Source organism: Balaenoptera borealis, assembly GCF_965194805.1.
Source record: "Balaenoptera borealis genome assembly, chromosome: 7".
Lineage (NCBI taxonomy): Eukaryota > Metazoa > Chordata > Mammalia > Artiodactyla > Balaenopteridae > Balaenoptera > Balaenoptera borealis.
The window spans coordinates 97,340,259-97,356,816 of NC_138864.1; the positions used below are offsets into that span (position 1 = coordinate 97,340,259).

A 16,558-nucleotide genomic window follows, 5' to 3' on the forward strand; every position below is an offset into this window, starting at 1 on the left:
AATTGGAACTCATGTCTGTTTGGCCACAAGTCTGCATTAGTTATAAAACTCTACAACCACTTGTATCTTACTCCATTTAACACTCCAACAACAACCCTAGTTCAGGATGATCTTTATTTTTCAGATTAGGAAACTAAGTTCTGGAGAAGATAATTATTAATAATGACCATATATTTCATGACTTATGCAAGGCTCTGCTGGTCAGTGACAAAATTGGGTTCCCTGGAAAGTGAACACTGAGGTCAAGATTAGCATACAGGACATTTATTAGGAAGGGCTCTGGAGAGCAACACCTGTGCAAGGGAAGGGAAAGAAGCAGCACGGGACAGAGGGAGAAGATGGGCTGTGATACACTCTTAATGAAAGCCTCGGCCAGCCCCACCAGGAGCTCTGAAAGTGGGATGGTCCTTCAGAGTTATCTTGATTTGGGATGAGGGCCCTTGAAATTGGGGCCTTTAAATCCCTATGTTGATTAGTCATTCCTGGGACTAGGACATGCTTTTGGGAATGCATCTTTCTTTAGCAGAGAAAACTCCTAAAGAGGCCTTTCTGCTAGCTACATTCCCAGCAGCTGTGGGAATAAGTTCTTTATTCCTAAAGGGAGATCTGGGAGCCACATAACAGCATATACATCAGGAAACCAAACCTTATTAAGAACAAAATCCACAATTTTTCTTTCATTCTATGATGCTATTCCTATTTTATCTAGAAACTGAAGAACTTTGCATAATAACTCTAATCTTTCGTTTCTACATTTTAAGTTCAATTTTCATTCGCCACAGGTAACCACAGTGTTAATGTAATATTGCCACTATTTTAGTTCTACCACTAACTACAGTTAATTGTTATATTACCACGAACTGGATAGTTAATAGTATTACTACTGAAGATTCTAGGTGTCTTATTTTAATACCTTACACTGAGGGCAGGGGAAATTGTACATATGCAACTCCAAAAATTGGTTTAGCACTAAGGTACCTTGAATCCACAATGAATAGAAACTTACTTTAAATCTAGTCTAAATCTCTTCTAAAAGATTTCACACGCTGGGACTTCACCGATTTTCCCTCTGTAGCTGTTTTTTTGTAGGAAGGCATTGATTGAGGTTGAGCCCTTCTCCCATAAGGAAAGATAAGTCTATCACACCACATTCTCAACTGTGGAAATTTAAAACAAAACAAAACGCTCAACCACACCCTTTCCTATGAAACAGTTTTACAAAGTGGGTTTGTAAAACATCCATAAAACAGCAGTAACGGGGCTTCCCTAGTGGCGCAGTTGTTGAGAATCTGCCTGCCAATGCAGGGGACACGGGTTCGAGCCCTGGTCTGGGAAGATCCCACATGCCGCGGAGCAACTAGGCCCTTGAGCCACAATTACTGAGCCTGCGCGTCTGGAGCCTGTGCTCCGCAACAAGAGAGGCCGCGATAGTGAGAGGCCCGCGCACCGCGATGAGGAGTGGCCCCCGCTTGCCGCAACTAGAGAAAGCCCTTGCACAGAAACGAAGACCCAACACAGCCAAAAATAAAATAAATTAATTAAAAAAAAAAAACAAAAAAACCCCAAAACATTGGTCAGCAGATCATTTAACTGAGTTGCACAATCATAATATTCATTTAAAAAAAACAAAAAAACAGTACCCTCAATGTCTCTCTTAATAATAGCAAACATATTTAGGTTTTCTGATCTCATATAAAATATGTAATGTATCAGTGTATTGTTTTACACATACTAAGCACTCAGTAATTATATAATGAATTGAAATGTAATTACTAGTAATTTTCCCCAAAATATTATAAAATATTGGCAACAACCAAATGTTAAGATCAATTCTCATATCAGATCCCTGGATGTGAGCTCAAAAAGCAAAACCACTTATGAGGGGTTCACTTAGTCTAGGAAGCATTGATTCTCTTACATAAAGCCCCTAAGATTTAGTTCTAATTTCAGAACTCCAAATTGGACCTATTAACAAGGAGGCATTGTTCTGATTCATTTAGTCTTTAGAATCTATTTTACAGATGAGGAAACCAAGACTCGGAGAATGTACTAGATAAAGTGACAGGGCTAGGAACCTGGGCTACCTTCTGCTTTATCTGTCAACAGAAAAGTGAAGGTTAGGGGTTGAGAGGGAAGAGGGAGCATGTCACAGTAGACATGGACTTCAAAAGGAAAGAAAATACAGAAGATTCAAGTGTTAGAAAGCTTCCAGGAAGGAAGAAAATTCATGGAAACAGTTATGAAAGATCAGTTGGGAAGAGAAACGTGAATAATACTGCCTTACAGAGATAAGTCCAGAGATGGTGACACTTCTGAAAATGTCATTTTATTTACTCTCTCTCCAAGATTGTTATGCAGTATAAAAATTTATTCATTTTGTTTAGAATATTGATAAGATAATCTGAATTTACAGATAGAGGAATATAATAGAACGTCACTCAAATAGTTTTGAATTAGTTCCTCTAATAACGAACAAATGTGTCACGTACGTCCAGTATACCGTTTTTATTGGCACTTGAAATAAACGTATTACTCACTAGTTGAAGTGCCAGAAAGAACCCCACCCTATGTCCACCCCCCCAGAGCTACAAACGATTATTTACGAAGCAGTGACAGAGTGACCTGGAGTACAAAACAGAAGTCATTGTGGTAACCTGTGTTCTTAAAGATTAACTTCTGCATAATGTTAAGATCAAAAAAGGCTGGCAGTGTAAAAAGTCCCATTAAAGAATCAACTCAGTTTCAATTCTGGGGCTTGCAATTGTAGCTGGTTTCTTTATACTTTTACATATCCTGTTTCCCATATTTAATACATATAATTACTTTAGATTAGGTATTAGCTTAAATACCTTCCGCAGGATTTTTAATTTAATTTTATTTTTTTAAGATTGATTGATTGATTGAGTGATTGCTATGTTGGGTCTTCGTTTCTGTGCTAGGGCTTTCTCTAGTTGCGGCAAGCGGGGGCCACTCCTCATCGCGGTGCGCGGGCCTCTCACTGTCGTGGCCTCTCTTGTTGCGGAGCACAGGCTCCAGACGGTGCAGGCTCAGTAATTGTGGCTCACGGGCCTAGTTGCTCCGCGGCATGTGGGATCTTCCCAGACCAGGGCTCGAACCTGTGTCCCCTGCATTGGCAGGCAGACTCTCAACCACTGCGCCGCCAGGGAAGCCCCAGGATTTTTAATTTTTAATTTCAATTTTTAATTTCAAAATTGAGAGTGTAGTCTTGCTCTGCCCATCATTTATCTAGTCCTAATGTATCCTGGTCAAAACAAGGTGGTCTTTCCCTTTTGCTTCCAACAGAAGTGCTCTTTAGGTGCCCTTAGAATTTTCAGCATCCTATGATATTATTACCCTAGGGCTAGGTAAAGCTTACGTGAGAAGTATTTAGCTAATGTTTCTGGCTTAAAAAAAAATTCTTTCACACTGTTCTGGGCCATATTTCTAGGGTATCTGCTATATTAAAGGACTTGGCAGATACCCTAGAAATACCGGTTTAGGAGTTTCACTGCCAGGATGGAAGTGTGAAGAGCAGCATGGACATACACCCCAAAGAAACAAGCAAAGTTAGACTAGAAAGCTATAAACATACAACCTTTATTTAAAGTCTTTGCAGAGTCCTAAGAGCTCAGAACAAGTGAAAAAACATTTATTCAAGAAAACCTACTAAAACTCAGTAAGAACACTGAGCCACTGATCCAATCTCTCCCTTACCACCTGCCTCCCGGCAACCCCAAGTCATCTCAGCTTAGCAAAAGCTCCACTCTGGGTGGATGTGGCCAAGAAGATGGGGCTCCCTCTCCCCTCAGCTCCCAAATAAGAGTTATCATATCTCATCTGAAGGGCAATCCTCCAGCTTTTCTAATGCCCTCCAACTCCAGGCTTGAGCAGCTAAATTCTGATGAGTGTAGCTGAGAGGTAGAGGGCTCTCTCCTTCCGTCGAGCCTCACAGGATGAGAACTCTACCCCAGGAATGGCAGGCCAGAACACTAAGGCTGCCATCTTCCTTTTGCCAGCTCACTTATAGGGCAGAAGTGTAAGAAGCAAACGCAGAAGACCAGAGGCTACTGCCCCACCCAGCACTCAGAGGAGTGGCTCAGAGATTTTGTCCAGGGGGGAGAAGCAGTGCCTAAGAAAGAGAGTTTCAAAGTTCTCCCCAAAGGAACTGACTTCATTTGAAAGAGAATGTGGAGAAAATCAAGCCTAAGGGCACTCCTGAAGACAACAGCTCCTCTTAATTAGGAGCAAGAAGCTAAACTGTAGGCCAGCTAGTTCACCAGAGAGAACCAGGGCAAGAGACAGCTGAGAAGGACCCTTCCCTGATCAGAATAAGCCTCAAAAGCTGGCCTCAAAAATTACCCCTGTCCAAATTTAATTCTATCAGACTGCTGAGCAATTCATGCCCCAGGGCAGGTCAAAACAGTAGAGCAATCAACCAGTAATTAGTGGCGCCTAAGGGTTGGGTGTAATACCAAATGAGGCAGACAGCCTATGGGAGAGATTAGAGAGAGACAGTCAAAAAGAGCACTGCTAAAACCACTGTTATCCCAGTTTTAGATCAACTGCATCTGTTCTAAGTATGGTACTAAGTCAAGCAAGATTTAACTACTATATTGCCTGCTAAATTAGGCCTGCCTTTTTATTACCCTCACTTTTAAAATCTGAATATCATTATTTTGATTTTGAAAAAAAAAAAACCCACAAAGAAATCGTGCATTACTTCTTTAGATTGGTGTAAGAAATTACACACCAAATGCCATTCACTTTCATACCATCCTCAAGAATGTTACACATACTACATGTCATATGTTCCCAAAAGTATATTACATAAAAAATTCTAATGTGCTTTAGGCTTTCCACACTACTCTCTGAATTTTCTGCTTTTAAAAATTTACATTTAAAATATTTTTCCTAGGTTTTAATCCATAGTTCAAAAATTTTACTTTTTTTAAAAAAATTATTAGCACCTTTATTTATTTATTTATTTATTTATTTATTTATTTGGCTGTGTTGGGTCTTCATTTCTGTGCGAGGGCTTCCGCTAGTTTTGGCAAGCGGGGGCCACTCTTCATTGCGGTGCGTGGGCCTCTCACTATCGTGGCCTCTCGTTGCGGAGCACAGGCTCCAGAGGTGCAGGCTCAGTAGTTGTGGCTCACGGGCCTAGTTGCTCCGCGGCATGTGGGATCTTCCCAGACCAGGGCTCGAACCCGTGTCCCCTGCATTAGCAGGCAGATTCTCAACCACTGCGCCACCAGGGAAGCCCCAAAATTTTACATTTTATCTTTATACTTTGCATTCTCTAAACTACTCTCATGTTAATAATTTCCTTATAATGATATATAACTATAAAAACTAAATAACAAATTCCTTATTACATAATAATGGAAGGGAAAAATAAGAACTAAAAGAAAGCTACTGATTTATGAACACTTTACAGATAGTGTAAGATTCACTGTGACAAATGAACACACTTTTATAAATGTCAGAGAATATTAGATAAAACTTTTATTTATTTTAAATGTGATTTATTAGAGTCATAGGATAGGATGAAACTTAAGAATCACTTATAATTTACTGCTTGATCAAAGTTAACATAAAAATATAACAAATTATATTGTCAACTCAAACTGACAAAACATTTTCTAAAGAAAAACATTCTGCAGTAAGCTATCATAATTTTTCCTATGGAGCGTTGGCAAAGAATGTAGTTATACTGTGCCACGAACAGTTATAAGCAACATTTTTAGGTAATTTGAGTAAGATATACATAATTACTCAAAACAAATATTAGGGTTATTTCCTCTGAAAAGTTAGCTTGCAAATGAAAAGAAGAAACCCAAATCCGCATACTGTAATAGCCGTCCTCTTCAAAATTCTACTATTCCATGTAGATACTTCTTCCATTAACGGTATACGAGTTGGATCATTTTCTCGTTCATTTTGCAACTAATGTTTAGTATGGGAAAAAGGAAAAAGTTAATGTGCAGTACAGTGAAAATAAAAATATCTTTGATTTTAAAGAATATCAAAATATCCATGTTAATCACTTGATTTAGATGTAGTCTAAATGCAAGATTCCCATGGAAGATTTAAAGTAAAGATTCAAAATCTTAAAAGACAGTCTTTCTTTCAACCAGGATCCCACTGTAGTAGATTATTAGTTTTACATTAAAAATAAATGCTTCTATAGATTATTACATTTTAAAAACATGTTTTTATGTCAGGAGATAAAGTTCCTTTAATGTTAAAGTTTCTATTTCTACCTATAAGGAATGAGAGTCATTGTTTCCTTTGTATTAAATATCAACTGATTTCTTACAAAAAAAGTGAACCTTATAAAAAAAAGTATTGTTATGGCATACCTACAGTACATGAAATTCAACAAAAACTAGAAGATTCGATGCTAACACTAGAAGTATAATCCTTTATTTAAATATATTTGCAGGAACAAATGTTAACAAAAATTTCAGTGGTTCTTTTTGCACTTCTCAACAATGAAAGTACATGACCCAGTCAGTTTCTAAATTCCTATACATAGAACTTTCTTGCTAAAGAAGGCCTCTCAACTCGTGTGTGTGTGTGTGTGTGTGTGTGTGTGTGTGTGTGTGTGTGTGTGTGTGAGAGAGAGAGAGAGAGAGAGAGGGAGAGGGGGAGGAGGGAGGGAGAGGGAGGAGATAGTTGCTGGGGAGAGGCAGAAGAGGGAGAACCAGCAGAAACCAAAAGATCCTTGAAAGATAAAAAGAATCAGGCACATTTACAGAGTGATATTTACTAGAAACATCCTGTGCTGGAGTGGTGACATACTTTCAACATTAGCAAAAATAACTACTTCTCAAATCTACAGTGTAAATATTTAATTAAAAAACCCTGCAAAATTAATTTCAAATTTATAGTAGAAGATGGACTTCAATGCCAATCTCATTAATCCTGTATTCTTGGTCTAACTTCCAAATGGCTTCATTCAGCAACAGATTCCTTTTTGACACTGATGCTCCATTTACTGAATCCTGAGACAGTCATTCCTTTTATTAACCAATTACTTAGAATGACCCTTTCTGACAGGAGCCTGTCAGTGTGTTGGTTTGAAAGAGAATGATGTGGTGTTAGAGTCTGGCCTTGACCTCTCCCACCCTCTCTCTTTGTTACCTCCATATACTTATCTACGATAGCTCATATGTTTCTTTTAAAAAATCCCTTCTGTTATTATTGGTAAACTCTAAAATATCATAAGCTTAAGAGGCATGATACCATACTCCCAAATCTGGAAGCCTCATAGTTCTCTAAATAAAATCTTATTTGGTGATTATTACTTGTTTAAGACTAATCCAAAGAAAACCCAATGCACAGGCTTGCTGCAAAATTAAGACGTTCCTGCCCAAAAAACTATATCTGCTGTTATTATGAACCAATAAATATGTTTTCAAGGCCAGTCTTTACACAGAAATATATAGATTCAAGGTAGAAAAGACCAAAGAAAAACAACCTTCCATTTAGCTAAAGAAAGCTGAAATTTTTCTCTATAGGTATACTTTATTAAAATAAATATTATGGTACCTGATTGAATTGTTCATGTTTTCGAGTCAAAGTTACACTCTGAAAGCAGTGTTTCTTAATTTCATCTCTTTAAGAAAAATCTGGGTGTTCTCTCTAATTTCATCTTAATCCTCCACCCCACCTCCCCAAATGTTTTTAGTTCATCTTGGAGAAAACAAATAATTACCAATCCTGAGACAAAGATGTCTTAGGGAATTTCTTACACTAAACATTAAAGGTTGATGCTTTGCAGGAAGTATCTTTACACAAATCCTTCCAAATTTCTCTTGCATCCCCATGAAAAACACCATGCTAATAAGTAAAATCAATACCATTTCCCTTCAATTCTTCTAGATGATGGATATAGTGAAGATGAATGGTGCTATAATTTTCATGTTGTCAGCAAGTTCAGAAAGTATAAAATCATATTTTTGCATGAGAAAGTTCATTTGGGGAGTGGTGTGTATTAAAGGAACACAAAGTGGAAGTAGAGAGAATAGTTAGGAAACTAATGTGTAGCACAGTTGCCTGACATACAGGAGGCACTCTTAGGTTTGTTGAATGAATAAATGTCAGAGATAATACAACTTCTAAGATGCCTTTCTCTGGAAAGGAGTTATCGTCTACAAAAAATGTGAAATATATTGCTCATTTGCCCTATTTTAAATGTCTTTATCCCCCTATAATTTTGTAGAATTTGCTTCACAATTTTCTGCTCATTTTTAAAAAAGACTCCTTTTGACTGAACATATGTTAATAGCTAGAATGACAAATTACCTGGAACATGTATAAAGTTTATTTTGAAGAAAATAACTTTTTTGATAAAATACTAATGAAAATATTAAATGACATATGGGTTGATGCTATAAAAATTTAACGCCTAATCTAATGTTCACATCAGATATTTCACAAAAACTTTATCGATATCAAATATATTTATTAGACGTGGAGACTCATAAATGAGTTCTTTAGTCAAGTGAAAGTGTTGCCCTTTATTATCTACCTTCAACAGAGTTCTCTATTTTAGCAGCTTAGATTTTGTTATAGCCAGTTTTCTTGAAGGGGGAAAAAATCACCTGTCCTTAAACCAAATACATACTTCTATATGAGTATAGGAACAAGAACCAAAAAAGCCCATACTCTTTTAAAAAGTTAAATTATAAAAGATACTATAAAAAGTCTAGAAGGGGCTTCCTTGGTGGCGCATTGGTTAAGAATCCACCTGCCAATGCAGGGGACACAGGTTCGAGCCCTGGTCTGGGAGGATCCCACATGCCGCGGAGCAACTAAATCCGTGTGCCACAACTATTGAAGCCCACGCACCTAGAGCCCGTGCTCTGCAACAAGAGAAGCCACCACAATGAGAAGCCCGCGCACCACAACGAAGAGTAGCCCCCGCTCGTCGCAACTAAAGAAAGCCCGTGTGCCCCAACGAAGACCCAATGCAGCCAAAAAAAAAAAAAAAAAAAAAGTCTAGAAAATAGAAGGAATATTTTATCCACAACCCTACCTCATTAACAGAGCTAATCACATTTCATTTTTGGTAGTTTTTTTATATTCACATTTATATATGTAAATAAAAATTAGAAATAGAACTTCTTATCTTTAACAAGTTGATATATACTTTTCATTATATTTTTCAACTGGCTGCATATCATTATACGAAATGGTTATACCATAATTTATTAAATCATTCTCGTATAGGACATTTATGTACATATAATTTTGGAATCATTAAACTAGTACTATTAAAGATACAAATATTTTTATGGTCCTTGCCAAACTGTTTTTGAAAGTGGTTTAGACATCACTCTCACATGAAAATACTAGTTTGGTGAATATAACCAGTGATGGGTAGGCTAATACACTCCCTGCTAATTTATAGGATGAAAATGATACATCACTGTTCTTTCAGTATGCATTTCATTAATGACCAACAAAGTTTGTTTCCTATGTATATTTCTTCCTTTGGAAACTGTCCTTTCTCCACCTGTCTAGTGGGAGCTTAAGTTGCTCTTGTCAGAACTGCTTCATTGTCTAACATATTATGCTGTAAATAATCTTCCCCCTTTTTAATTTTAAATATTTAAATACCTTCTGAATTAAGTCTTTTAGTTTGCAGACCTCTTCATTCAAGTCTTCAACATTACTAACCAGTTCTTCACAAACTGAAGTAAAATTCCGGGGAGAAGCCCATTCTAGTACTATCTGTTAATATTTTCAAAAGTTACATTTTAAAGAATGGAAAGCAACTTTTCACAACTTTATATCCACAAAAAGTATACAACATTATCAAACATTAAACTAAATTATATAACTGAAAAGCATTTTTTTATTCAGGATAAATCCTGACACCAAAAGAACTCAGTATTTTTATATAAATAGTCAAATCAGTTTCCTGAATGCATTTATTAAATATACATATATATCACTATGGAGACTAATATTAGTAATAAAAATATTTATGGTGAATAAAGTCATGAAGGTTTTAAGAATGACATGATTCCCATATTAGTGTTATATAAAAATCATAGGAAAACAAGTGCATTAAATATTTTTCACTGTATACAAATAGCTAAAACCAAATCACATGAAAAACTTTACAAAACAAGTTTGCTTTTACAGGTCACTTACACTTTCTCTATTTAAAATTTCCTTCATTAAAAAATCCTTATATTGATATGGTTTTTAATAACACTCAACACACTGTTTTGTTTCAGCTTTCACTTGGTTCTCCTGTCACTTTATATTTTAAACAATTAAATTCCCTTTAAGAACAAATGGTAAGTTCAATACACAGATCAGTTTAACTTTTGGTCTGACTCATTTTCCTTTTCTTGAGGGCTAGAACACAAAGTTTTTCAATTAATTAGTATAAAAAAGTAATATTAAATAAGTTGACTTATTTAGATCTTAGGTGATTTTACAGAAGATATAGTTTTACCGGATCATTACAGTTTATTGAGTTATCATTAACTTATCTGGAATGTTCTCCAGCATTCATACTTTTCTTCATTTAATAACTTTTGTAGAATACCTTCTGAGAATTTACAGGCAACTCAGTAATAATGTTCTGTACAGCTGTTATTAAATGGCCACACTGTTTGTTTAATTTCAGAAGAAAGCTGAGGAACTCATCACCACTAAAGAGAGGAAATAAAAAGGAATCACTAATATGAACAATTTACTCCATTTTACTTGGCTAGTTATTCAATGTCTAGTCATAACATTTATTAGATTCTTTAAAAAAATATTTGTAGAATAGTTAATTTGTATTAGCAAGTGAAATAGACTTTGAGCATACAAAGAAAACGAAGCGTCCAATCTTGAGGATCTCCAAGTTCAGGATGAGAAGCAGACATAGAATTATAACATTGTTATTCACAGAGACACATGAAGAAGGAACATAAAAGTGCCAATATTTGAATGTCTATTATGCAAAGGCACTGCACTAGTTATTTTACATTTATTATTTTTTAAATTCTTCCCAACAACTCCTGTAAGGTAGATGTTATTAACAGTAGTTTATAGTTGAGACATCTAAAACTCAGACATAATGAACCTGGTATAATGGGAACAGGGATTTAGTTATGCTTCAGAGTTCATACTTGAACTGAGTCTGGAGCTTAAAAATAAGTTTGTCAAGTAGGTAAGGAAGAAAAGAGATTCTGGACGGAGAGAATAGCAGGTGCGAAAGAACAGGGGTAGGAGGTCTCCAAGGTATAACTAAAGCACAATTATGGGAAAGTCGTAAGAAAAGAGGCTGTACGGGATCACTTGTTTAAGGAACTTTTGTGACATGCTAAGGAATGGAATATTATCTTTTGGATAATGTACAGTTACTAAAGAATTTTAAACAGGAAAGTAGAAAATCAGATTTTCGTATGAGAAAGTTTATTTGGGGAGTGGTGTGGATTAAAGGAAAACAAAAAGTGGAAATAGAATAATTAGGAGACTAGTTTAAGAAATGTTTAGGAGAATAAACTGAAAAAGTTGGTGATGGATTGTACGGAAAAGAAAAGGAAAGGTTTAGGGTTATTCTAAGTTCTTTGGTTTCAGTGGAAGATGGCACTACCAAGCAGGGAAGTGAATTTGGGGGTGGGTGGTGGAGAAAGAAGTGGGGTGAAGGGAAAGCAATATAGCATAATAATTAAGAACACAGACTCTAGTGTCAGGAAGACCTGAGTCTGAATTCAGCTTCCACAGCTTTATGATCTTGGGCAAACCTAATCTTCAGCCAAATATTTCCGTATCTCTAGAACTGAGGTAACAGGAGTGTCAGGAGGACTGAAGGAGATAACATATGAAAAGCACCTAGCATTTTGTCTAGTACATATATGGCATTTAAACAAACTTAATAATGATGATGATGGCAATGATATGAGACATGGAGGTGGCAATGACCAGTAAGTAGTAGAAAATGTCAGTCTTGTAGGTACTTATCCTGGTGTCCACAGCCTCATGAGGCTACACAGAATTCGGGGAGTTGGTGAACTTACATGGGGAAAAATTACATCTTTATTTTCACTAACCTCTAACAGAATTTCAGTCTTTCCTTCAATTGTGAATACAGGCACAAACCACAGAAGTATTAGAAATGTTTATAATTTTGGTCACCAGTAGAAATCAAAACAATGGTCATGGAGAGGACCACAAAGAAAAAAGATACATATTGTGAAGAGGGGAGAGTTGATAGGGGTAGAAGAAAAAAGCTATCAAAGGAAAAGTAGCCTGAGAAAAAGAAAAGCAGGAGTTAAGGTCTGTTATGAAAGGTAATGAAGGGAATAGATTCAAGAAGGAGGAAAAAAGTCAAGCATGTTAAATAATTAGGATTAGTCCAGTGATTCCGACAATGAAGAGATACTGCTGACTAGATTAGTTTCAAAGACAGAAGCCAATTTACTGTGAAAGCTACAAAGAAACTAACACAGCCAAATAGAAAAGGGGACCAAGGATAAGAATAGGTAACTCAGAGGAAAAGAAAAAAGAAAATTTTAAATGGATAATAAACATGGGATTAAAATAAGACATTATATTCTAGTGGAATGACAAAAATTAGGTAGATCATTAGTATCAAGAATTGACAAATTTGTGAGATGACCTTTCTGGAGAGTTATTTAGCAGTATCTATTATAATAAAAATTCACACAAAAACTAATACAATGGGACCAAAAGCTACTTCTGAGTCCAAATGAAATTCTTATAGGTAGAAGTTTTGACTATACACTGTCCAAAGTTTCTTTCATGCTGTTTCTAGGAGGAATGGTTATAAAAAGCAAGCAAGGACAACCTCTAATGAAACTTAATAGCAAACTTTTCTCTAAGACATGACTTTTATATAGTATTTTAATTTAAAAGAAATCTTTTTTCTTAGCTATTAGATTGAAAAATAAAGTTTATATAAAATAAAGACTTTAAACTTTACAAATATAATATATATAATCAAGTCACCAACTATGAAAAGTATCTGATGACTGCTTTATAAAAGCAAATTGAAATAAAAAAATTTAGATAAGCTCTTGTTCTATCTAGCAAAAGCGGTATTTATAAAAACATTTCCAAATAAATATAATTCTTCTTTATTACATTTTCTTTCTGCTCTTTGCTCGAGAAAGAACAGAACTTGAACATATTTTTCTGTCGAAACAACAGCAGTCATTACTTGTATTAATTTTTCTGTTTCCATGTAGTGTTTATATAAGGTATACTTAAAACTTATATTTTAGTGCTCTTTGCTCAAATTTTATTTATTATCAATGAAAGAATAAGTACTTGAATGAGTAATTCATTAATGCCCTATATATTTTTTATGTAATGATTCTTAAGGAAATTAAGATCCATTGAGAACTGTCATTCAAAATGACAGCAGGTATATTATTCTAGATAGTCAAAGCACACATATATATGTGGAATATAAACTTATAAGCTCTTATTCTCAAGGAAGACTAAGTTAACAACTCAGTTCGATTAAGCAAATACTATTATTAACAAAATTAACTAGTCTTAATGGATGAAAGGAAAATATATACCTTTCTTGTGATGTATAATTTTCAGGGCCACTGAATATGGATAGGCAAGTTATAAAAAACACAACTCAAAAGTGTGCCTTTCATCATACACTGTGTGACTGGCTGCCCAGCCCCCACCCCAGAGCTGTACAACCTACATACCTTTACATGGCAGCCCTGATAATTTTGTACTTATTTAAGGATTTCAAAATAAGCAAATATGGCATAGGTATGGTAGACTATATTATTTGATCAAATTGTCATGTCTTTTCTACTGAGCCAAATACTACCAGGCCTCTCTCTGCCAGAGGATTACACTTCATGCCCCAAAGACAAGAGGCTTGGCCATATGACTTGCTTTGGCAAATAAAATATGACTGGAAGTGACTATGTAACTTTTGAACAGTCCAAGGTGGGGCTATTTCTCCAGCCTGTTTTCAGAATAATAAGGAGGAGATTCACTGCAGCTGATCCATGATATAGGCGATCAAGAAATAAACTTTGTTTCTGTAAGTCATTTAGATTTAGAAGTTATTTGTTACTGCAGCACAACATAGTGTAAGTTGACTGAAACAACAGGCCATATTTTAAAAATGTGAAGTTAAGTATTAGGATAAAATTTATACTTTAAAGGTACTCCAAACAGAAGTACTATGTGCTCACTGTAGACTATCTGGAAAAACTAAAATTACCAATACTTTTATCACCCAAAGATAATGACTGGTACTATTTTCTTACAGAATATTTTCTTATAGTACACATTTTCTTCTAGTATTTTTCATATGCATATATACAACTGGCATTACACCTCACACTCCGTTTTATATTTGCCTTTTATATTATTATGAGTATTTTTCCATGACATTAAGTCTCAAAATAATTTAAACGACAGAATAAAATAATTATACTGATGTAATATAATCCAACCATTCACCTTAAGTTAAATATTCAGAGTTTCCAAGTTTAGAATATTTATAAATAGTAGATGTGAACAATGTATTTTTTATGTGAAAATTTGCATCTATACAGATTTCTTTTGGAGGAGAAATCATTTCCTAAGTAGACATAATTTTGAGATGCTTTTGATACATTTAAGTAGATATCAGAGAGGCTCAGAGAAAAGGTCTGGGCAGAAACTGCTGAAAATGTCAAGACATGGGTGAAACTTAATATTTGTGTTCAAAATATCTCAAAGTAGTAATGAAATGGTTATTAGTATTTTTAGATTGCATTCTCTAATTCTGAAAACATACTAAGGCTAACTGTAGAAAAAAGTAAATGTACTGTGCATGTGTGTTCCTGTAACAGACTACTTTATAAAACTGAACACATAGAAGAAAAGTATCTTAAAATAAATCAGTAGTGAAATTTTTGAAGTCACATTACCAGAAGATTATAATCAATCAGTTCAACTTTTCCTGCTGTTAGTTTTCTTATGACTTAATGACTAATTTCTTCTTTAAAGAATGACTTTGAACAAATGGGAAGTAAAACCTTTTCCATAACAGCATGTAAACAAAGTCTGTGATTTAATAATAAGGTCAAATTCCTGAAATATATGTCTGCCAGTTTTATTTTTTAAAAAATTCAGCAGTTTTAATAAGTGAACCATTGAGGATTCTGTACATTCTTTAAGCCTATTAAATCTCAACAATGAAAATTCATAGAGGCAACTCTGACATCATACAAATAAGTTATATTAAAAAATTTAATTTGCAATTCAGTCATGTAGAACTCAGAATATTCTTTCATAGAAGCAATAAATTAGAAAAGTAAAGAAAATGAACAAAGAGACTCAAAGTTTGCTGATTTAAGTCCTCACAACTGAAATCCTTTACAATGTACTTAAATATTTAAGAGATGCAATGTTATTTTGAAACAATGATGAGGCATTATTTTGAATATAGATCATCTTGTTAAAAGGAGATATAGTTAGAGAAAGGGAAATAATTTTGCAATAACATTTTTAAAGAAATCTGGATCATCTAAATTATCCCCTAGAAGACTTATCTAAATTTTAAAATGGTGTGGAAACTTATTATTCCTATGTTTAATTAATGTTTCTCATAGTTGCAATGTTAGTGTTAGGCAGGCTACACTATACTACTGCACTTGTAAGTATTATATTTTATAGACTATAACTTGGATGAACTTCAAGGAAATTAGGCTGACTGAAAAAAGCCAATCAAAAATGGATACATACTGTACGACTGCATTTATGTAACATTCATGAAATAACATTATAAAGATGGATAACAAATTATCGATTGCTAGTTTTAGAGATGGGGGAGGGGTGGTGGGAGCTATGAAGGGGTAGTATGTGGTAGCACTGTGGTGATGGTATGTTAAGTATATTGATTGTAGCAGTGGTTATGAGAAGCTACACACATGACAAAATTGCATAGAGCTATACACACACAGACAAATGAGCACATGTATAACTGATGAAATACAAATACAAACCAGAAAAATGTCAGTTTTCTGGCTTTGATATTGTACTATAGTTATGCAAGGTAACTGGGTACACTGGGTGACACTGGGTGAAGGGTACATAGAACCTTTCTGTACGTCTCTGCAATTTCTTGTGAATCTAAAATTATTTCAAATAAAAAGTTAAAAAAATCATTTACTGTTCCACAATATGTTTAAAAAATCAAATACCATTATTTTCAAAATAAATTTTAGATTACTAATATTGCTACTAATCAGTGTTTGACAAGTTTATAATATTGAAAATGAACTTTATATATTGATAACATAATTTCATAAAGAATAAGGCTGAAAATAGAGCTGAGCTACATGAGAAATGCTTTCTTATTGCCCTAAGCAAAAATATTACCCTTTGAATCTTCAATCTGACATTTATATGATTTAAAGAGAGTAAGAGCTACACTATGAAAAGCATAGGATCTTTTAATTAACTCATTTAACAAAATGCAATGAAAAAATAAAACAAAAATATTTCTATGTGAGTTAAGAAGATGCATTGTTTTGCTTCTTGGTAAAAACTGACTTTA

At 34.7% G+C, this 16,558-nt stretch overlaps 1 protein-coding gene across 1 annotated transcript in view; it reads right to left on the bottom strand.

Moving 5' to 3' along the window:
- Positions 1–5,094: 5,094 nt before the first annotated feature.
- Positions 5,095–16,558, bottom strand: part of ASZ1 (ankyrin repeat, SAM and basic leucine zipper domain containing 1) — an 86,842-nt gene continuing 75,378 nt past the window's right edge. The window contains exons 11-13 of the mRNA XM_082400187.1: positions 10,571–10,676; positions 9,628–9,741; positions 5,095–5,946 (exon numbers count right to left, since the gene is read on the bottom strand). Of these exons, the coding sequence (XP_082256313.1) occupies positions 5,794–5,946; positions 9,628–9,741; positions 10,571–10,676 (373 nt within the window). The 3' untranslated portion in view covers positions 5,095–5,793. The remainder of the gene's footprint in view (positions 5,947–9,627; positions 9,742–10,570; positions 10,677–16,558) is intronic.